Here is a 25,397-nt window from a genome sequence, read left to right as displayed (position 1 = left end):
CGATAAAGAAAACGAGGATAGATGGCGACATATTCACTGGGTGAGTATAATAGCATTTGCTAATGCAATATACACGATCACATTAAATAAGCTTGCATGAGGTCCAAACTTTACGCATAAACAATAGTATGTTCAGCCATGCATGGTAACAGTTGTGCACGGAACTTTTTTTGATACAGGCCGCAATATGTTTCACAAAATGTATAATATTGTGCACAGCTGACCAGTATTCCAGCATGTTTCAAGATGTCAAACAAGACAGCCAAAAGACAGTCGATATAAAAAATCATGATAAAAGCTCACAAAGAGCTACTGTGTCCCTTATACATAGTACATGGGGACGTTGTTATGACAATTCAAAATAGGAGGTATTCAATTGGCCATCGATAGGGTAAAGAGAACTTGTAACAGACATACGCACAAACTTTGTAATAAGGTCATCAAATTAAGATTACAGCTTCTCGTACTGGCCGTTTATTTTTTGTAATTGTTCTTTCAGAATAAAGGTGTCCACAGGGTACGGCCATGATGTTTGAGGTGTTCGAAAAGTTTAATGCAGAAGTAAGCCGTTTCATCCGTAAACACAATCGTACGATCAACCTGTCATATACAAATATTAGTGAGTATTATTCATTTCAAAGACAATGTCTAAATTGCAAGTTTTCCACCATGCAGTTCATAATTGACTGACAAACGGGACATTGTCACTTGAGCTTATTTTGCAACACATATGTCTTTCTAACAATGTGGTATAAAGGCCATTTTGGACAGAGTTCGAGCGTTAAATGTTGTAACTCTGCTGTCTCGTAAAAATATGTTGTTTAGGCAACACAAAACACAAACTTCGCACGTCATTTCAGAAATTTATGTTGATGTAGTATACAAACTCTTGAAGGCAGTACTAAAAGTCTTAATTTTCTGAGTTTCTTTCCCCTTGACCATGTTCAACAAAGAATTATTGGACGTTTTTCGCTCTCTTTTTTCTACTTTTGGTTAACTTTTCGGCGATTTAATGCGGCGTGTGTTTTTTGAGCGAAGGGTCAATCACTCCAGGAAATATATACTGATAGGAAAAATCGTGCCCCATCGTGCCCCTATGACCGACGAGAACAGTTTGCCCATCGTTGCAAAGCTTGAAAAATTCTCCATACTACAGATGGTTAAATAAAATTTGGCCGAAAATAGGCGATATTTGACGACATATAAATAACTGTAAATTTAAAAAGGTCAAATCCTTATTCCTAGGGGCGGTACCTGGCCAGAAAAACAATCCAAAGAAGTAATTTCGATGTTCTAACCACTTGTGTCGGTCACCATCTCGACCGTACTGAACTGCTTGTGTAATGTTTACATCTAAAAACTACCGAATGTTAAAAAAATAAAGAGTGAAATCTAGCCGAAAAATTCCGAAATCTTTGCAATCTATAAGCCTAGGCTTACACGGTTAATTATTCATGACGTTGGCGACTCACGTTCACTGATTTGTCTTCCCAACTATCATCTCTATGGACATAAGCCGGACTGATTACCGTCAGTAGAACCTAGATCTTAAATGAGAAGTAGAAAATCATTCATTCAAAAACTGATCGTAGTCGCGGACTTTTCTCGGCAGTAACTGTGTAGTCCATCGCGTTAACTCTACGATCTTGGCAACAGCCTGACGGAGTATATTGCTTTCGCGACCACCTCACCACCAACGCGACAGTGTGCTTAGGTGTATTTCTTCAATCAACTTTGTTTCGATATTAATTAGGTGACGAACTTTGAGCCAATCCAGTCTGTCATCATTGTTTTGCATGTCATGCAGCCCGCGCTATCGAGACACGCTGTTTTGTTGGCGCGGGTGGCGTCATCAAAGACATCACGCAGCTTCGATGATGTATTCGTCGACAGTCAACAAAAACCCCCTCGAGGCATTTGAACTCGGATGGGTAATATTTAGCGCCAATCTCAACAGTACAATGATACGGGAAAAGCATCTTCAGGAATGCGATTACTTTCATAGATTCTAAAATGGCTACAGACGTTGGCAACAGAGGGCATTTACACCAGTCCTGTTTAAGATATCTACTTGAACTTTTTAAAGATAAAGTACGCTACGGCCGAGAATTTATGGTACTCTAAATTTTACTTAGCAAAATAATATAATTCTAGTCCCGAGGCTTGAGAGTGTATTCGATTGAAATACATTTTCATCTCCCTTTCTTGCTTTCCCGAAAAGAAGACAACAGGCCTATATCACATGACAAAAAACCATTGAATATTATATGGTGGGATAAACGGAAATGCGTCCGACTTCGTCCATGTTCCATTATCATGGCCTTAATTTTGAGTGGGGGATCCTTGAGGAACCATTATCAATAAGTAAAGCATGGTCGACAAAATTTCATTGAAAAAGGGTCGGTACAATGATTCATGTTTAGCACGCTAGTGACTGGACTGCCGTGATGAGTATGTGCTGTTTATATAACGTGTTATGTCAAGTAGTCCAGAGGAATAAAAATTGAACTGTCTAATGCTATAACTTGAGGTGATTAGAGTTGCAGATATAATATGTAAGCGTACTTACAACAGAAACACTATAACCAAATCGGATATATTTTCTCTAATTTTAATAAAAATCACAAGCAATTCATTTATTTGGAGTCTTTTCGTTTGCAAAACATCTAAAATTTGTTGTCATCCTATTGGAATACTGCAGCTACAAATTATTTTCCAGAATATCAAGCATACTTGTTATCTACCGGATACAAAAGAATGGCGACATTGCAAGTCCAGCATGGACATGGTTCAAGAGTAGCTGGGAGTGTTGACTCGACACCTGTGAGCTACGCTGTTCTGCCATCGTTGAAATTATTAAACGATGGAGGTGAGTAATTCTATAGTCCAACATGAGAGTCCAATATTTGGTACATGTACGACTATCGATGATTGTTCCCAATCGACTGCAACAATTCAAAATTTTCTAATAATTAGGGACCGTTCAGTTTTTACGGCCTGGGGGGGGGGGCGGCAAAATCTTGTCGCCGGTGTTCAAAAAAAATAAGACCCCCCCCCTGCATATTTCGTGAAAAAAAAAGATGAACCCCCCCCCCTGTCAGACGAAAAAAATTTGATGACCCCCCCCCCCCGAAAAATAACCAAAACCCAGATGTCAAATTTACCCGCATGGTTTGAACTCCGGTACGCGGCGCACTTTATTCCTGTAAAGAGGGTCGATCATGGCCATTGCATGAAGTAAACCTAATTGGAGTGGGCCGCCAAAGGCGTCTGCCAGTTAAGAAGGTCATGGGTAATACATAAAGTATCTTTATAATAGTGGGCCGCCGAAGGCGGCCCGATAGTAAAGAGGGTCGATCATGGCCATGGCATAAAGTGAACTTTATTGTAGGTATTATGTTTTGAAAATGTGGTGACCCCCCCCCCCCTTTCCTACCAGTGAAAAAGCGATGACCCCCCCCTTCGGGGATTCCTAAATTACGATGACCCCCCTGGATTTTGCTGCCCCCCCCCAAAAAAAAAAAAAACCTGAACGGTCCCTTAGGATCTAAATATATACAGAAGCCAGCCCGTATAATCTGGAAATACTCGGTATTAGACTTAACCTGTGCTTCGATTAGATATATTCGCGCCATTTGTAACTTCATTCGTTGCAGGATTTGAAATCAATTTACTGGGATAACAAGATTCCGGGTGTTGTTTCGGAAAGCAGACTGCTAAAAGTTCTAACGGACTTTGGGGAGTATATCAAGAAAATTCAATTCGTATGATCAACAAAAGTGCTGATTAACAATAGGACTTTGATGTCTTCTCTCGGTGGTTTGATACAGTACTTTGGAACTTCGATCGAGAATTTATTGACTGTAGTTGTTTGTCTTTTAACTTCTGTGTTCAAAAAATCATAGTGAGCCCTGGTCGAGTGTTTATTCAGTTATTGAAGTCCATATAGAAGTCTAGATACCTGCTATTAGAGTGCGCCATGCAATGAACTTTTCCATATCATTCTCGATTATTAAGTTGTCGTGATGGGAATAGTACTCCGGTTTGTTGTTACTGTACTGAGCACATTAGATGGATTGAAATGTCGCTATTTTAAGGAAACAATAATTTTAGACCATACTTTTTGAAAAAAGCCCTAATGCTTAAATGTTGGACGGATATAGTCCATGAGTTCCTATATTGATTCAGAGGTGTCTGGAAAACTTTTTTATCATTCACGTGACTGTTAATGAACAACAATGAATTTTGGGATAGATAGGTGCTATGACGGTTTAACCTAAACGGCGGATTGTCATTTGAAAAGGCGTGACTCCAAGACGGTCTCAAAGATGCTGTAACATCACAAATCTGCTAGTTTGCGAAGAAGGCTGGATATTGTCGAATCAAAAAATTCTTCTACATTCATAGTTTAAGTCTTCTTTTCTTGTGTCCCCAGGAATAAATGTAGCAATCGTGTACGTTTATGAAAATCTTGGAGAACTGTTGCCAGTTGATGATGCCCAACAGTAAGTATTTGAATGTAGTATTGTCACTCATCAGAGCGTGTCTTCAATCTTCAGTTCATGATAGGATTTTCTATATCCTGAATGTACTATTGTAGTATCATTCAATTGTACCAATATGCATTTTAGATATTGTTGAATGAGAAGAAATGCATATTTTTTCGGCTTTTTGGGGCATTGATACTTTGGTCATTCGTCGCAAATTCGACTTTGGGTGGATCTTTTTCAGAAAAAAATTGAAGAAAATAGCGAAAATTAGTCATTCTGGTAGATTACGAGATATCTTTGTCTATATCAATGCGCATCGTGCTTTCTGAAAACAAACGCGTCTCTGGCACAACAGACGCTTTCATTGTCATGATCCCATTAACGTTTATGTGCTGAAGTGATCATAGGCGATGCCACACGCTGACAGAATCCTGGCAAACATGGTGTCTATAGTTTTTGTGAAAAGTTATCATTCTTTCTGAATATTTTAATAATCTGTGTAATCAGATACGAACAAAGACAATGGGTAACATCGATCACTGCGTGGAAACGAGTGAGGAAAGTGAACTCTCCTGTTGTATCAGTTATGCTATATTCAGACTCTGGTTCTATTAAGAAAATGGATCCATCGACTCTACAACAAAACTGCACCACAAAGAGGTATGGTGCGTACATACATACATACATACATACATACATACATACATACATACATACATACATACATACCGACCGACCGGCCGACAGACACAACATGCATACGCATAAACAAAGTTTACTAAAAACAAACACAAATATACTTTATTTGTTCATTCATTCATTCATTCATTCATTCAGGGAAATTAGATCAGATAATGTCATAAAACATAAGTTTGGTGAAATGATTCCGTTTACTTTAAGCGGTTGAGATTGAATTTTCTGTCAACTCGTCTATTGTGTTCCACAGTTCACTTACACCAGAACGCGTGACTACAAGTCAAATCTGCACTGACTTTGAGCAAATACCGAAAACGTTACGCAATAACTTTATGTTACTCCATACTTTCTCATCTGAACCACTTTGTTTGTAAACGCCAATTGTAATTTGAATTTCGTTTGGAATCACACAAATAATAATATCGTTTGCAAGCTGCACGACCTTGCAAGAGCAATAGGCTTACCTTTTCGGCATTAACCCCTTGAGTACTGTAATTTTCCCATCAAAATTTTCTTGCATCATTTTACCTATTTTCATGAATTTTTCAGTGAGCCTTTTAATAATTTTGGACAAAATGGACATCAGATTTTATTGGTTCCAGTTTTTATCAAAATTTCGGTAAAAATCTGAAAATATTATCTGGGGTAAAAAAATTTATAAAGGTGACAAAAATTCACTTTGGCGCTTAAAGGGTTAAATATTTTACAGATGAATACCACGACAAAAGAAACCTCACATTTTATCACAGCGAGAAGAAGATAATATAATTCGAAAGATTCGATACGTTTTAAACTCAGTGTCTTCCAGTAATACCTTCCGTCATGTACTTCAGCATTCACCTTATCAAGAACAATAATTCAGCTATGTTGCTTGATTGCTTATAGTTAAATGCATATAGTGTATGTATGTATGTATGTATGTATGTATGTATGTATGTATGTATGTATGTATGTATGTATGTATGTATGTATGTATGTATGTATGTATGTATGTATGTATGTATGTATGTATGTATGTATGTATGTATGTGTGTGTATGTATGTATCTATGTATCTATGTATCTATGTATCTATGTATGTATCTATGTATGTATCTATGTATGTGTGTATGTATGTATGTATGTATGTATGTATGTATGTATGTATGTATGTATGTATGTATGTGTTCATTTGCATTTATTCATTTACGAGAGCTATTTTCTTTTTTAATTTATTGACTTGATGAGAACATATAATTACAGCCATTGATTTTCACAATTACCAAGTTGACTGTTCAGCTTCATAATAGATGTTGTCATCTTCAATTTTTTTTCATCGCAGGTCGGTTATGATTCGGAGTGTGTTATTATGACATATGGAAACTGGAGAGGGTACGTTTTAATAGATTTACAGTCAAATTATCATCTTCAGCTTTTTTAAAACCTTTTGAAGAAAAAGGTCAGCATTCAAAATCTGACAGTGGTCTTTAATATTTGTAAGAATTGATATTCTACTTACTGAATATAATAATAGACAATTTGATGTAAGTGGACAACAACTTTGTTTAAATATTTCATCATAGGAATAACCGATGAATAGTCGACACTTCTTGAAACCATTTCAAGAAAGGTGCTCAAAAATGTGGACCTTTCTGTCTCCATATTAAACTTCTGGTATTAAAGGTCGTCTCTCTTATACATGGAATTATGCGACTCTCAAAAGATTGTTTGAAATCTAAACACTTTCCCCGTTAGCACATTCCTGCCTTCTTTATTCTCTGTCAAAGTGTTACATTGAGGCTCCCTAGGTAGTTGTTTGTTGCAGAGTGGCCTCTCATGATTATGCTAATCTTGGAGGTTTTTATCTGTTCGCAGCATATGGGAGACAGAACCCTGCAGCCTGGTTCCGTCGCAGTCTGGCAAAGGATTCACAACATGTGAATGCAAAGAGTTGGGAAATTACGCAGTGTTGATGACAATTGGCGAGAAGCCCTTGGTAAGTTGCATTTAGTCTTAGTGTCCGAATATCTACGTTGTTGTATGACAATTCTAACTTCGACAAATATTGTTGTTGCGAGAGAGAATTAGCATGACTTTCAATATGAAGAGAGAGCTTTGAAATTCGCAAAGTTGACAGTGAACAAGACATGGACTGAGTATGTTACTATGCATCGGACAGTTGGGTTTTATAGAAAATTTGTTTGCCAAAATAAGAAAATTGACATCAAAATATAAATGTGAAAATTTCTTCATCGTTTGAATAATGTAAATGGAGTGTTCCTACAGCTGGTAAGTTTACATTAATTTGAAAACCGTTTAACATTGCTTTCAGAGCTTTGAGTGAAAAAAAATACGTTTTGACCAAACATGGCAAGAAACTGCGCCTCATTTATTCATACTTTCTTTCTTTTTTCAGTAAGATGTCAATCGTAATATATCAATCGTTCATGTATTGAATTCAGTATCAATGCATAAAAATTTTTGCCCTGCTTTCGTTCATTCATCCATCCGTTTATTTTCAGCCGTTCCTCATCGTCGCTCGAAGGATAATTACCATTATTTTCAACGGACTCTCGGTTTTGCTGTTGGTGCTATCGTTCACCTTTGTAACCCTATCAAGGTAAATACCACCTGAATTATTTAAACATGATTACATGTTGATGTAATTAAACGAATATATCTTATATTTCTATATATCGTGCAAAGGGATTTTGCACAAGCGAAGAGACTGCCGGTACGTCTTGCCTGTCAAGACCTTTGGTACATCAGATTATGATGGTATCGCCTTTCTTGGGTCAGCATATATGTCGCAGTTTCGTCTGATAGGTCTCCTTATCCTTCTAGTATTGCCTATGCATGAATTCAGACAGGGAGAAGGAAAAGCGAGACGGAAAGGCATCTGCATGATTTTGGAGAGATAGATGGGATATATGACAAACTTGCGTGTACAAGGGGAGGATGCAACTACATGGCCACTTTAAAATATTTGGCGCCAAATTTAACTGCACTCTAAACTTCGTCTTTCAGGATAAGTACGGACAGATATAATTTGCTGAGAGTTTCCATAATTTCGTTCATTCCCTTGCCTGTACTCACCATTGTAAGCCAGGTCCTTGACGATAAATCGGTGAGTCGAGTTCTCAGTCCAATCTTTGCTTTGTCTCGCTTAGGCTACTTATCTTCCAGTTGGGCTCACATGCTTCACGATATGGATGGAGTCATTTTGTCAGCAATCTGTTATTTTGATATCAATATTTGGCCGAGTTCAGCTCAAAAGACAGTACTTTATTGATTAAAGTACGAAGTTCCTAGGGAAGATAGTCTTACAAATTGCGAAGATAGTCTTACAAATTGCTTGAATGTGCTAATAATCGGCGTTTAATGTCACGGGGGTTCTTTCTTACATATGAAAATTACCCCTGGAAGATCCCAGTTACGGTCGTGTTCAGCTGCAGCTTGATTTTGTCCATTAACAACATGTTAGGAAAGAATGATTCTCGCCCATACACGTTCCACAATTTCTTAACCAATTGGTATTTGTAATAATGTAATTGCAAAATGTTTCCCGTGACTGTACTCCCCTGGCAGTGATTATCATTAAGGCGGGAAAGTGATTATGTGAGTGTTCTATAATCCTTTGCCGTCTAGCCATATCGGGAACTATACCTAAAAAATGGACAGTAGGTGAACATTTCGAAAGTATGCTTGTACTGTTATCATTCTTACTAACATGAAATATTTGATCTCTGTTCAGCAATCATGCCCAACCATTGCAGTGATACTCCAAGTAGCACATGTCGTCAATATCGCATGGATTATGAATCTATCCATTGAGGTTTTCCTCAGACTGTCAAAGTACATCCATACCAGTAGTTCTGCAAAGTAAGTGTATAATTACATCATAAGGAAAGAATTCGAAGTTGTCGCCGCTAAGCCTAGTTTAGTCACAAACTTCATCGTTCTCCGCAGCAACAAGTAAATCCGGTTCATTATCAGTTAAGCCACTAACATGGGGAAGGTACAAACACACTATAAATATTTTACACCAATAAAGGCGAAAACTGTGCTCAAGAGCAGTGACAAAGCAACTCTGTGACACGTTACTGTGTCGCATTCGACCCACAAATGTACATTACAATGGGTACACAAACATTTGAATACATATTGAATCGAATTTCGGTTCATTTCTATCAAGGTTTGCATATGCATGTTTTGGATGGATCCTACCGGCGATGATCCCAGGCTGCTTGGCTTTTAGTATCGGTGAATCCTATGATGATGAGATAAGGTAATTATCTATCATGAATAGTGACATACTGCTGTCGAGGAATGACGAATTAGTTTTCAGATGACCTTAACTGACAACATAAAGCAGATATTAATCAGCGATTAGTGAATTAAAGACTAAGGTTTTCGGAAATACGGTCTCGTATAATTTTTTTTTCTAATGCCAAGAACTCTTCGCGCACTGTGTCTTCATCATATCTGAAGGGAAAAAACGCGAAGACTGGCAATACGTGCAAGCGAATATGAAATATGCTATGTACACTCTATGTATATTTTATATAAGGAATGCAATTTTAAAGTATGTTTTTAACTATAAGACTGTTTCCTAGCTGTAAGACTGTTTCCTTGCTGTAAGACTGTTTCCTTGCTCGTTGCCATGTTCAATTGTTAGCTTTCCCATAACTTCATCCATCCAAATTCAACTGTAAGTCGTGTTCACGTTTTCAACAATGCTGGATGACATTAGTACACCACCTCGCAATTTTCCACGGTCACCGCAAGGACAATGAGAAATTTCACATCACCAAAAGTGTTTGATCGACCTACTTCATATTTCCGAGGCATGTGTCAACAAAATTGTTTTTGAAACACCAAAGTAGAATGAGAATCTCAAGAACCTCTGAAGAAAAGTTGTACGTGGAGGGGGGGGGGGCTGTTGTCACACATTTTTTTCAATAGCCAAGATTTTCGTTATTATATTACTGATGTTGTTGACGTACCATCTTCAGGTATAAACTTATGATAGTTAAATATTTAATTCACAGTTGCTGGAAACGAGTCGAACACTTGGTTTTCAAGGCTGTTGGTACACTCAACATTGTGATGATTCTGGTATGTATTGCTTATAAGTTGAATATACATTAGATTACGTTTGGCATCATTTTATATCATTGTGATAGTCATGCAAATAGATGATTACTATAAAATCGGGGATTTTACGTTTAAAATAGTATGAAGTTGCATGGATAGAGTGTATTCTGGAAAAGCCAGTTAAAAAGGTCGTCATGCTTTTACGTTTTCCGTCGTAAACGATGAAATGAAAAACGTTTGTGTCGCGAAAATCCATCCAAGATTTAGCGCTGCTCACATTCTGAGTTTCGAGTATTTAAGGTGTCCTTTGAATACTAAATAGTTTCAATGGTTCTTGATTATTGAAATTCCTCTCTTTAACGTCAGGTAAGCATCTACTGCCTTGGATACACTCACATTCTGTACAACAGGGAGAAGAAAAAGTATGAGCCATACGAATGGCAGAAATTCTGGTAAGTCAACGATATAGAATTCCAAAAATGCACTTTGTTTTAAACGGAACGATAACATCGGATCGAAAAAGTGTTATATTATTTTTCTCTGTCAAATACAGCAATGGTGCTTCAAAAGTCAAGTTTGCATATATAATATAGGCATGTACTGCCACTTCATGAACGCATCAACGATGTAGCGTCCATGTAAATATTTATCTTGACTTATTACTACTTCAATTTTTTTTTATCTTAGGGAGGAACTACGTTCTGTAATGCAGTTCTGTTGGCAGACGTCACGTATTGGATTGCTGGTTCATATACCATTGTAACAGATGATCTCATCGCTGGATATATATTCGCCTTAGCGTCGTTTGTGTTTGTAAGTAAAGTGATTATATGATGGATATCCTTAGTGAGTCTAACTTATTGATCTTTGCATATGACGAAGCAGGGGGCGCTGTGGGGAATGCAATAACAGAATGAAAGATTGTACTAGAGCACAGCGCTGTACTACTGTCTATGAATGTATAACACTTTTTCTTCCGAATGCAGCTGAAATCGAAGAGTTGAGTTGGCTGAATGAGTTGCAGTATATGGCAATCGATACCTCCGCTTTGTTCGCTAAGGTAGCATCTGAATATAGACCATGTTACCGACGATTTAGTACGTTCACTCACCTCAAAAAGCATTCTTTATTGAGCGATGGTACACGCTATCAACGTCAGAACGTGATGTCAAGATGTCTACCACCTACAATGAAATGCAGCGGAGCAACTACATGTAAACTATGAAACCAGAGGATACAAAATAAAATATGGACACTTTTGAATCCATGAAGTTGCCGTCAACTTTATTCATGAGATTACTTTCATCATGCGAATAGAGTTTGTTTCTACGAACTCACTGTTCATTTTAATCATATAATTCTCTCTTTCACACAGGCTTCGGATGTGTTTCTGTCAGCATGTGCAACTAATGCTGAGGTACGTATAAAACACTTGTGAATGAAATATTAGTCGTGCACTATATTTATTCGGGCAACCTCTCTTAGTATAACATTCAGACATGTGGGGCTACACAAATCCAACAGTCCGCAGATGAGATGACCCTCCCTTCTTGTATTATGACAGCATTCACTGGATATCAAACACTATTCACTGAATCATATTCATAGCTAAGATAATCTTCAACCGCTATCAAGAAGTCGGGGATAAATATCAAGGTTTTTTGTATTTGCAACAGATGGTACGTGCTATTGGCATACATTTTGAAGGAGATGATGATTATAAAGCTGCCCTGATTGAAGTGAAGAAAACAGAGCATGCGCGATTTGATGCCCGTAGACGCATCAGAAGTCGGGTGCAGAAACAAAAGGCAGAGATGAACCAGTTGGAAAAAGCTGAGAAAAAGAAGAAGAAATTAAAATCAGATGGCATCATGACAATGTTTGCTCTGGTATGGAATAGAATTTGTTTTCACTGATTGATTGATTGATTGATTGGCTGGCTTGCCTGCTGGTTGGTTGTTTTGTTGGTTGGTTGACTGACCTTACTGACCGACCAAACTGACTTACTCACTCACTTGTATACATACATACTCACTTTATTTTTTATTCACTTGTTAAGTTACTTGCCCACTCACCTCCTTCACACATGCTTGCTTGCTGACATACTTGCTTTTGAACAATTACTGAAATTTCGTTACTTGTACATCATATCAATTTTCGGGAAGAGCATAAATCGGGATTAAAAACATTAAACTACGTCACAAAACATAATTTATATGAAAATGAACGAAAAGGGGACTGTGAGGTCATAATCCAACAACAACACGAGACTGCAAATCTCTTCAAGTCTATTCGATTTAGACAACACTAGACTTTGCAAATCGTTTGCAGTTCCTTCGATCCGAATCACTTCAAATGTCTTCAATATCATAGCACGCGAGAAAACTTAGCTGAGCAAAATTTCATTCGCGGCTGTTTGCTAAGCCGTGTGCGGGCGTTTTATCGCGAGTTTATTTTTCCTTTTATGCCGTTGTGGTAAACATTCAACATGTGAGGTATTTTTTGCCTGTCGCTGTGCGCATCAGAAATAAAGTCGATCTGTCTTGTCTACCATGTATCCTGACGACCTTCACCGTGTGTCGGACCACAGGCTATTGTGTTTTAAATGCAACGGGCCAGGATATGGGCAGTCATTGTGTACTGTCATGTGATCTTAATACGTGTGCTTCAGTATTAAAAAAGACGTGAGGAAAATCACTTTCTCCAGCGCACACGGTGAGGAATCTTTCTTCCGAGGTATAAATTATCAAACATGTTACGTATTTTGCTCAACGGCACAAAAGGGAAATATTTACGAAAATCGCCTGTACACTAGGGTAAAATGGCTAAGCAAACAGCCTCGAATAAGATTTTGACCAGCTAAGTTCTGTCATGTGTGACAGGCTTTAGACTTGACAACTCATAATACAGTTGTTATGGTTTCGTTCTAGGCAAACAAGCACGGGCAGAATAAAGTAGCACCTAGTGTATATGACGAAGACTTTTCCATCTAGGAAACGCCAGCCAACGTATGGTTTTAAAACCAGCTCATTGTCCACGGATCGCCACTCTCTATCAAAACTTCACGATATTTGAACCAAACCCTAAATCATCCTGTTTATATTAAACTGTTCTGTTTTATTTTAATAAATTTCCGATTCTTCATAGAATAGCATGAAATCTAATATAAAAAATAGACCCTGATATTGTCTACAAATTTTTTAATGATGTTGCAGTATACTTTCATCAAAGGTAATATATTATGTAAACCTTTGACATTTTTAAAAGTGAAAACACTATCGAATTTATGTCATACCTAATTCTGGTGAAATAATGCAAATTCAAATAACCCGATTGAATAGATATTAGGAAAACATCATTAAATTAGGATACCCTTTTAAGCACATCAGTTAACTGTTGATTAAATTGTCCATTCGGTCAATATACAAAATATAATATGCAATCAAAATATTTTTGAGTCGCATTTTATTCAGCTAATGTCAGACGACCCACAGTACAATAAATTACCCATTATTCAGTTTGATTTGTACACACGACATTAAAATTTTTATAACTTTTTCAGTACTGCCAGAAAGCAATAATATAAAACCTCTAGATACTTGATTAATTATATCTATTGAAAGTACGATTAGATATTTCAGTATAAATTTCTAAGAAACCATTAAATATCAGTAAAAGTCACATTCTGCAGGTACTACAAATGCCATACTTTTAGGCAGCAAGTTATGACAAACTGAAGGGGTCATTCTCTGAGGAAACTTAGCATGCAAATTTCTTTTGTCTTTCTGTTTGGAAAAAATCAATATCCTTTTGTTTCATAAAACAGGTGCAACTAGTCTCCCTACTTTCCATCACATTATTCTGTATGGCTGAAGACACAATTAGTGAAAATTTTTACAAAAATGCTATCTCCTCTCTTAATCAAGCATACTTTTCTAAATCATTTAAAAAGAAGAATGGTGTCCTGAAAAGTACGATTTCAGAATTTAGAAAACTAGCCTGTGAATTTGTCTACACATGGGAGACACAGTAGATTACACTGAGGAGTTTCCGTGTGTACAAATCACGATGAATTGTGGGAAATCTTCAGTACTGTGCGACCGACAATGGCTTCAACACCATTTTCGCGACGTTTACGGCACAAAATAATTACAATTCAAAAATTTTCGGATAGCTTTGAGACATTCTTAGATTTCAGTGTTGTCATATTTATTACTTCATAGAGCAATTTTGGGGTATGCATCAAGGTACCAATTTAAAGTGTATAACACAGTAATGTACAAATAGCAAAATAAGCCCACATGAGAGTATTAGCAGAAAAGTATTCAACGTGGGAATCCGAATATCTATCTGTATCGTATTCTAATATACTTGAAGGTGGCCAGAATAACCTTTCTGCCTCGGAAAAATAGACATCAATATGTTCTTTGATAGGCAGAACTACTGGGTCAAAGTTTATGTCTACTTTAAACATTGTTGTTATTGAAAAGTAAAAGGAGAATATGTATCCGTTTGGTATTCATGCTTTGTTACAGCGCTACAGAAAAGATTATCTCTGTAAAATATCATTGTATGTCCTTTGCTCCAACCGATAGTATGGGAACAAACTAAAATGTGGGATCCTTTAGATCAATAATTGTTGTCAAAGGACTAGTTTCCGTTCACTGAGCAGTAACTTTTGATTTATTTTATTGTGTTTACCTTCTGTTCCTAAACCATACTATTTGTCCAATTCGTCGAAATGCGTATAGCAGTAAAGTTCAACTTGCAATATAACACGTGTATGTGAAATGTCAGACTATACCGCAAATATACCATTAAAACATACATTATTTCTTTTCTTTTTTAATCAAACTTTAACGTAAATTAATCAGCAAAAACTAAATAAACGAAACTCAAAATAGTGTTAAGGCTGATAGTTACAGCTATTGTCCCCATGACGCTTTCGATTTTTGTATCAACAATTGGACTTTCAATTCAAGTAAGTCTCGATTGTATACAAAACACACACCCTGTCGATGAATTGAAATCCTCAAGCTTAGGTTTTCTAAATAATGTTAATATGAAACAATGCGTTTTTGAAATATTCAAACCACCATTTTCTATTGACATTTTTTATAATGTTTCATGAATTATACCGACGAATAAACATTTAATTACATCCTTTATGCGATGAATCTAAACCACGTTATAATCGAGATTACTAATAAATTCAGCATGAATATTAATATTTAACATATAGATAACAATTCATATTTGATTCTGTTCTCAGATTGGTTTTACGTGAGTATTTATTGAGTATTATTTGTAAAGCTTTTATCTCTGGATATTCACCTTTTGTCAGTTCTTTATTATAATGTGTTGATTGTTAACAGTCAAAATAGAGTGATAACGTATAGCATTCAATGGTCGTTGTAGCTACTGAGGTGAGTATTTTCGTCCTAGATAATTTAGACGAGGAAAATCTCCAGCCGTTGACCTGTACTGTTTGATACAGAAGGCGATACATTGCCTTTACAGGGAGGGGTCGTCGGAACTCAGCCAGGGTCCCTGCGACCGATGTAAACACTATCTAGGGTACGATGGCGATAGATGAAGGTTAAAAAATGAACAAAGAATAATGAATATCGTACAATGAATATTGTAAAATTTAAATGTTGCAGCTATTTTGATGTGCATTCAAATATATTGCATAATACATTTTTGTAAACAAGAAAGTCGCACACCCGCAGTTCCGACGACCGCCTCCCTTTAATTTGTTTTTAAAACATTCACACAGAGTTCTCAAAACATCATCGTTATCACTTATATGTACCGGTATGTTTGTTGTACTCGATAGAAGTGACAGAGCATTTAAACACTTTCAACACTATGACAATCCGATGAAGAAAGTCTGAAACGAACTAAAAGTTTACCATTTAAGGGCTATTCGCTCTAATATTTGATAATTTTGTTTCTTCTCCTACTAGCCAACAGGTATTTGAATCCGCAGTATTCAGCTTGTCAACTAAGCCTATACAGACTGCATTGCTTTTAGTTATTGACCATTTAATTCAAGTCCGGGTTGGAATTCAAACGCAAATATATGACGGTCCATTTTGTTGACGAGTTAAAATCAAGGTTTCCTTTGCATTGGGCAGTAGAACAAGAAACTGTTGATGACACTAGCAACGACGACGGAAAATCATCAAAAATTACGTCTGGCCCTTTTCATGTTAACATCACCGTATCATGAGTATCAATCTTAAGAAAAGTTCGATAGAGTGAATATTACTGCAAGCTTGAGATAAGTTTCGCTAACTGGGTTACTGTTACCATTAAACAATGATTGCACATTCTATGATCAATCGTGTTTCCACGAATTTATGCGCAAATAAATATAAATTCTTGATAAGAGACCTTATTGTATGTCGTTTTTAAAAAAAACGGCCTCTCTGAATCCTACGATTACAGTACAACGCTAACAAATAGGCGAATGGTTGTCAGCTCAGAATTTATCCTGTAACATTTGTTTTACCGCTGGACATAACTCATGAAGGACAGAAATGGGAAAATTTTTCCAGGACAAGCTTTTGCTGTCTTCTGTAACATTGCTGCAACACGAGATAATCACAGAACAAATATTGAAAATTTCAAACAAGTAGTTCTTTGCTTTGTACCCTAACTGGCTATAAAATTTCCCTTGTAACTTTTCCCACGGCCTGCTTTTCCTGGCAGGAAATCCAATACATTGACATTAACGTGGAGACTATCCATGTATTGTGGGTAGTGCAGTGTCAGCCCATTGTCTTGCATCCGGAGGTGCAAGAAAAATCCCTGCCATATTGTCAATTTCTTCAAACATTTTTCAAAAGAGAAGGACTGAGAATCATGTGGAGAATGTATCGAAAAAGTATTCCCTTCTGTACAATATAAACCAGAGAATAAGTTTTGACTCTTCATATTTTCTAAGTGATTTTGATGAAACTCTATACGCTTCACAGGTAATAATGTTCTGTCTCAGTGTGCGCCTTAAATTTTTCGACCAAAAATAGCAAAAACGGCCCTAAATATACAAACTTGCAGATTTCATCCTACTTTCAATATAGCATATTAACATAACAAGCGACCTAGCAGCCGATATAGCTCCGCTGTGTTTATGTAGAGAATAACTATTTTTGACACATGTTGATGAAGAAGGTGGAAATTAAATCTTTGATAGCTCAATGCAGTGGCCAGAAAAAAGTGGTTAAAATAGCAGCAAAAATAAACAATTGAAGATTTCATCATACTTTGCATATATCACATCGGATCATCCCTAAGAACATGTCAACCAAAGCTATCTGATGAATAGTTTTTTGAGAATAAAATTTTCTGACCAAAAATAGCAACAATTGCCCCCAAAAATAAAAATAGTGACAACATCACTGTTCGCTCCCATATAGTTATCAAAACAAGTCAACAATTGTATGAAACACGGACATACATATACAGACAGACTGACATACACGGACTGGCACAGAGTGATGACATTGACCCCAAGTGTGCCTTGGCCCATGGAGAGTGATAAAGACATAACAAACAGCTGAATGTAATGATAAAATAGTTAAGTATAGGCCTATACAGGCACTGAGAGTGAATATGTTACAGCGATTTGATTACTTTCTTTTCCTTTTCTACTTCTGTGATAATCTTTAAAACAATCAATCTGCAAGGCAGTTTATGTATTGACAAATATGTTATCTTTTACAAGCACACAGTAAACTGTTCTTGATTTTTCATTTACAATATTTGACATTGACTGAAATACATAACATGCAACTAATGTTTACACTTTGCCCATACACCAGATACATGGAGAAATTGCAACATACAATCATCAACTCAGAAACCCTACAGGCAAAAGTAAACATTGTTTTCTTCCAGAACAGCTGGTGCATCCACATCTGGAACAACTTACAAACTTAACCAATTACACAAGGATGATGACACAAGAGATAAAGTTAAACTGTGGTGAACTTGACTATTCCTTTCAAATCCTTACCTAACTTGACATCTTAAACTAAAATACACTGCATGGTTAATTGGTTAATTGTGCACAAAAATACATCGGGGTGGACCATTTGATAAGGGATGGTGTCTGGAAAATTGATGAGGTACATTATCTTTTTTATCCGATCCATTGTACATTCTTTTTTTCCCCACTCTCCCACCTTTTCTTTTTGTCAAACCTTCTCTGGCTGAATTTTTTATTGGCATTTGTTTGGAATTTTTTCAAAATCTGCCAGGACTTTTTTACCGCATTTCAACACAAAATACAGTTTACCACATCAAATGCTTACTAAATCACCACATTATATATTCTTAGTTCCAGTAGGTATAAAATTACCAAAAAAACTTAAAAATACAAATGAAAGATATCCAAGTAAAACTGAAAGTTTCGCAAAGTTGCCCCCAAAATTCAAAATTCCGGATTTCAACTTAATTTCAATATATCTTATGATTAACAAAAACCATAAGAACCGGTTTACTAAATATCAAAGCAATCAGACTGGTAAATTTTGAGAAACAAATATTTTGACCAAAAATGAGAAAAATTGCCCCCCAAAATACAAAATTGCAGATTTCATCCTATTTTTAAATATATCTAATCAACATAAACCCTAGGAACCTGTACACTAGATATCAAAGCTACCAGATCAGTAGTTTTAGGAGAACAATTTTTTGACCAAAAAGGCAAAAATTGCCCCATAAATTAAAAAAAAATGCCAGTTTCAACATACCTTCAATACATTATATTGAGATTAATCTTAAATACCTGTATACCAAATATCAAAGCTATCAAATCAGTAGTTTTTGGATTAAATTGGGAAAATTGCCCAAAAATTACAAATATGACAATATCAATACAATTTGTACAAACATGACTGAGGTCATTCTGAGGAACATGAATATTAAGTTTCATAGCAATCAGACGAGCGATTTCAGAGAACAAGATTTTTTGACTAAAAACGGAAAAAAATACCCTAAAAATACAAACATGCAAATTTCATCCCAATTTTTGCACATATAATTTAGAATACCTAAAGAAATCTGCATACCAAGTTTCAACCAAATCTGACCAATGCTTACTGAGTTTTAGCCATTTGCAGGATTTTTCCTTTTTCCCCCTCATTTGCATATTTTGGCACTGACATGGTCATTTGAACAAGTTCACATCTCCACCCCTAGGTGCACCTGTACACCAAATACTAAGACAGTAGGTGCTACGGTTTAGGAGTTTTTGATGTGGACGGACTAACAGACATACATACATACTTACATACATACACACAGACGCCATTTTGCCACCTTATACGAATACCTCCCATTTGCATATATACATATGCATATATGGGAGCGTAAAAATTGCAGATTTCATCATAATTTCAAAAGATCAAATTTAGTTCATCTATAGAAGCCTGTATACCAAATTTCAAAGCTGCTGGACCAGTACTTTTTGAGAAACACATTTTTAACCAAAAATGGAAAAAAATGAACCAAAAATTCAAAATTGCTGATTTCATCATAATTTCAATAAATATCATTAAGGTGATCTGTAGGAACCTGTATACCAAATTGCAAAGCTATCAGATGAGTAGTTTTGGTTATACACATTTTTTGACCAAAAGTGGCAAAAATTGCCCCAAAAATACAAAATTGCAGATTTCAGCATAATTTCAATAAATATTATTTTTTTCATCTGTAGAAACCTGTATACCAAGTTTCAAAGCTATCAGATCAGTACTTTTGGAAATACACATTTTTTGACCAAAAATGGCAAAAATTGCCCCAAAAATACAAAATTACAGATTTCATCAGCAATTCAATATATATTACTTAGTTCATCTATAGAAACCTGTATATCAATTTCAAAACTATCAGACCAGTACTTTTAGAGAAATACATTTTTTGACCAAAATGGCAAAAATTGCCTTAAAAATGCAAATTTGCATATTTCTGCACAATTTGAAGAAATCTGAAATAGATCATCCCTAGAGACTTATGTACCAAATATCAAAGCTATCCGACGGGTACTTTTGAAGAAGAAGATTTTTAAAGATTTTTTTAGCAAAAATGACAAAAATTGCCTTAAAAATACAAATATGCAAATTTCACCACGATTTGAACAAATCTGACTGAAGTCACCCTAAGTAAACTGCATATCAAATTTCAAAGCAGTGGGACAAGCGGTTTCAGAGAAGATTTTTTTACCAAAAACACCAAAAAATACCCCAAAAATACAAATATGCAAATTTCACCACGATTTGAACAAACTTAAGTGAGGTCACCACAAGTGAGCTGCATATAAAATTTCAAAGCAATTGGACTTGCGGTTTCAGAGGAGAAGGCAATTGTTGACGGACAACGGACGGACGACGACGGAAAATCAACCTATTTAATAAGCTCCGCGTCACTGACAGCGGAGCTAAAAATCAAAGCTATCATGTCAGCAGTTTGTGGAGAAACAATTGACCAAAAATTTGGAAAATGGCCCCAAAATTACAAATATGAAAATTCACTACAATATGTACATACTTGACTTAGGTCATCCCGATGAACATGGATACCAACTTTTGAAGCAATCGGACAAGCGGTTTCAGAGAAGAAAATTTTTTTACTTAAAACTGAAAAAACAAGTCATCGAAAGATGACACAGTCCCCGCTGTTTACATGTTTGGAATGTTTAGTAGCTGTAAACTACTGATAGTTGTGTTAATGTTGAATTCTGAGTATCATGTCAATAACATTCAACATCTAAGAATTCCTAGGGTTTCTGCGAGCCCTCGAGGCAAATATCTCCCTTGCTCTGCCGTACGGGAAATCGGCAACACACGGCCCTTCCATTGAGAGCAACATCAAAATATAGCTGCAAGCAGCAATGCCGGGGCCAAAGCAATCTTAAGTGGGAAAAAGAAGGCAAATGTATTCAGAGAGGGCAAAGGTCATTACCGTTACATGTCTTTTTTGCAACAAAACTTTCTTTCCTTATGTTACATCTGTCAACAAAAAATCAGAACACTAGGTTTATTGCTAGCTCAAAATTAGAAATGTGCACAATTATGAGGTACTGCATGTGGCATCATAAGGTCTAAGATCGTGCCAAATATGAAGGGTATAAGACTCTTGGTTACTGAGTTATGGACAAATATGTATATTTATGGAAAAAAGGTCATCGAGGTCACGTGATATTTTGTCAAAAAAATTGTATCCCATAGTTATCCCTATATACCAAAAATCAGACCTCTAGCTCTGTTGGCTTGCTCAAAATTAGACATGTGCATATTTAATTAGGCATGACATATGGTACCGTAAGGTCTCCCATCATACTAATATGAAGGGTGAAGCCCTTGTGGTTACTGAGTTATGGACAGATATGTATATTTGAGGTCAAAGGTCATCGAGGTCACGTGACATTTTGTCAAAAAAATTGTATCACCTAGTTATTCCTATATACCAAAAATCAGACCTCTAGCTCTATTGGCTTGCCCAAAATTAGATATGTGCATATTTAATGAGGTACAGCATATCTTACCATAAGGTATCCCATCTTACCAAATATGAAGGGTGTAGTCCTTGATGTTACTGAGTTATGGACAGGTATGTATATTTGAGGTCAAAGGTCATCGAGGTCACGTGACATTTTGTCAAAAAATTGTATCCCATAGTTATCCCTATATACCAAAAATCAGACCTCTAGCTCTGTTGACTTGCCCAAAATTAGATATGTGCATATTTAATGAGGCATGACCTATGGTACCATAAGGTCTCCCATCATACCAAATATGAAGGGTGTAGCCCTTGTGGTTACTGAGTTATGGACAGATATGTGTATTTGAGGTCAAAGGTCATCGAGGTCACGTGACATTTTGTCAAAAAAATTGTATCCCATAGTTATCCCTATATACCAAAAATCAGACCTCTAGCTCTGTTGGCTTGCCCAAAATTAGATATGTGCATATTTAATGAGGCATGACCTATGGTACCATAAGGTCTCCCATCATACTAAATATGAAGGGTGTAGCCCTTGTGGTTACTGAGTTATGGACAGATATGTATAATTGAGGTCAAAGGTCATCGAGGTCACGTGACTTTTTGTCAAAAAAATTGTATCCCATAGTTATCCTATATACCAAAAATCAGACCTCCAGCTCTGTTGGCTTGCCCAAAATTAGATATGTGCATATTTAATTAGGCATGACCTATGGTACCATAAGGTCTCCCATCATACCAAATATGAAGGCTGTAGCCCTTGTGGTTACTGAGTTATGGACAGATATGTATATTTGGGGTCAAGGGTCATCAAGGTCATGTGACATTTTGTGAAAAAAATTGTTTTCAATGGTTATCACTATATACCAAAAATCAGACCTCCAGCTCTATTGGCTTGCCCAGAATTAGATATGTGCATAATCAATGAGGTATAGGATGAGCTGGTCATGTGACATTTTGTTAAAAAACCGTAACACTGATACATGTCCTTGTATACCAAAAATCAGAACTCCAGCTCTAGTTTGAAGGCTGGAATTACATATGTGCATAATCAATGTGGTAGAGAAACATGCCAGGGTCATAGGTCAAGTTCATCCTCAAAATATTGATTTGCAGTTTGATCCCCTGTAGGTCATTGTTCAGTAGTCACTAGCCCCCGGCCCCCCACGACTCTCACATAGGCCAGAATAAGCCATTGGTATAGCTTAGCTGCAGAGGTATAGGGGAGGTCAAAGGTTATTGAAAAATCAGAAAAATAATACTTTAAAAATCTTCTTCTCATAAACGGCAAGGTGAAAATTCCTGAAATTTGGTATGTAGCATCTAGGTAGTATGGTCTAAAAAGTTTCTTAACAGATTTTCGATTTTTCAATTTTTATGCAAATTAGGTGAAATTAAAATTTTTAATAATTAATAACAGCCAGGTCATGTATCCAATCAAAATATGAAGGGTCAGGTGCACCAGTACTCAGTATGCTTAATATGCCCTGCAAATTTGAAAAGGCTGCGCGCAACGGTTTTGGAGATCTAGCTTTGCAAAGAATTGTCGGAAGAAGAGGAAAAAGAAGAAGAAGAAGAAGAAGAAGAAGAAGTGATCCAGAGTAAATACAATAGGGGACAAGCCCCATAGGGCTTTGTCCCCTAATAATCTACATTGCCGTCGGAAAATCTACTACGGGGCTCCTGTTTTAGCAGCTGAAGCCCTTTTCGCATGCAACCAAGGATACAGGAATTACTACTGCAATACATGTCAATTGTCGAACTGCAGGAAACCTTTCCACATATTCTTGAATTAGCAAACGACATGACTCCGAGTTCTCAGTAAACTTCGCTTGTCTGAAGTCGTTTCTAAACACGTTGCCGTGAGTGCTCACAGTTTACGTAGTCTGATCCAAGATGATCGATGAAGTTTCAAGTGCCTCGATACCGTAGTCACGGAGTTCATTGTCAATCTCTGGGTATTTACTTGCATTTATGACTTTGTCAAGACACAATAGGATATTAGTACATGTAGTACAGTTGGCAGGAAATCGCTCCTCCGTTCGCTGTATCAAATGTTCGGCGCGATGAAGCGTCGACGCGAGTTTGCACAGGCAAAGCGGATGACGCAGCTCTCATTAGCATATGTCAGATCGTGTGGTTGGCTTCGATTTCTTCTCTGAACTCGCGTTCATGATTCCTTTACATCTATTTAAACACTGTCCGTAATTCTGCGATGGTCGACTGTATCATTGGTTGTATTAACGAAAGGTTGCATTCATGATTCCTTTACATCTAACACTATCCGTAATTCTGCGATGGTCGACTTTATCATTGGTTGTATTATCGAAAGGTTTGCATCCTGACTATGAAAGACAAAATTACATTGGTCAATGATCGGCATCATCAACATGCATGTCATGGCTATACGAACGAATATTGTTTGCTTCAACAAGCCGTCTGCAACGTTGTTATTTGCGGCATTCATCACCAAACTCCAAAAACAGCGCGGGCCTTCGCACCGTTACGCTCCACCAAGGGATAGCCATCAGGCAGAGCATGGCTCCTTCAGACTTTGAAAGTCAACGTTCTTTCTCGAGTATTTTATTTCGATCCCGTACTAGCTGTTCTTTCAACTTCCGAGTAGCGAAAAAAGTTGAATATTAATGACGGTTTTTCGGTACTGCATTACTTTGCGGACGGCATCATTCGTGGCCAATGCAGTCGACGTCGAACGCCGCCTTCATTTTTTCGTCCCGTCATGACGGACCGTCTGATCCCAATAGATAACTTTGTCAAACAGCCACATTTCAGAGCACGTTTCCACTGCATGTGATCACCAGCGATTCAAATCATCTGACCATACCATTATTTTACGGGAGCCCGCATAAACAACCGTAGTGCTTGTCAACGATGACGTTTAAAACTGACGAGATGACATTTTTTGCAAATTACTAAAGCTTTCTGTGGCTCTCGTTCAGACACGCTTGACGCCTAAAACTCCTAAAACTGACCAACCGAAACCGTCACCAGTCCTGCGAAATACCTTTTGGAATCGACTACAACCTTTGCTAGCGTCTCCCCATAAATAATCGTACAGTCCGGTGATTTACGTCATCAGTGTATTTACATGATCCAAACATTGGCTTCAGATTCGGATTCAGAGAAAAAGTCTGAATAAAAGACATCAAGAGTAATTTTGGTGACTAAATTGAATTATTTTGAGATAATAAGGACTGTGCATCAAGAGACCATATGGTACTACATTTATGCCCAGTTACAAAACGATCGCTTCACAGATGCCACAGAAATCGTTGATGACAGGTGCACGGACGGAAGGACGCCGGGACGGACATGACCTAACCCATAAAGTCCCCGCTTGCGGGGACTTAATTACCCAAAATGTACAAACATGTAAATTTCACCTAAATTTGTACACACCTAATTTCGGTTACCTAAAGGAACCTGCATTCCAAGTTTCAACCTAATGTGATCAACATTAGAATTTAGCAATTTGCAGAATTCTTCCTTTTTTCCCCTCATTTGCATATTTTTGACACTGGCATGTTCATTAGGACGAAGTCACATCTCCAACCCTGCATGCACCTGTGCACCAAATACTAAGATGGCCGGTGCTGTGGTTTTG

General features: G+C 36.9%; 1 protein-coding gene across 1 annotated transcript; it reads left to right on the top strand.

Moving 5' to 3' along the window:
- The first annotated feature begins 8,894 nt into the window (after nt 1-8,894).
- LOC139144477 (uncharacterized) lies at nt 8,895-10,717 on the top strand. The gene is made up of 4 exons (XM_070715175.1): nt 8,895-9,046; nt 9,360-9,452; nt 10,216-10,282; nt 10,628-10,717. Exons 1-4 carry the CDS (start codon nt 8,895-8,897, stop codon nt 10,715-10,717), a joined length of 402 nt encoding a protein of 133 aa, XP_070571276.1.
- The last annotated feature ends 14,680 nt before the right edge of the window (nt 10,718-25,397 follow it).

This window comes from Ptychodera flava, chromosome 11 (genome assembly GCF_041260155.1).
Source record: "Ptychodera flava strain L36383 chromosome 11, AS_Pfla_20210202, whole genome shotgun sequence".
Taxonomy (NCBI): domain Eukaryota; kingdom Metazoa; phylum Hemichordata; class Enteropneusta; family Ptychoderidae; genus Ptychodera; species Ptychodera flava.
Note: the sequence above shows the minus strand (reverse complement) of the source record. Positions and strands in the feature narration are given on the sequence as shown.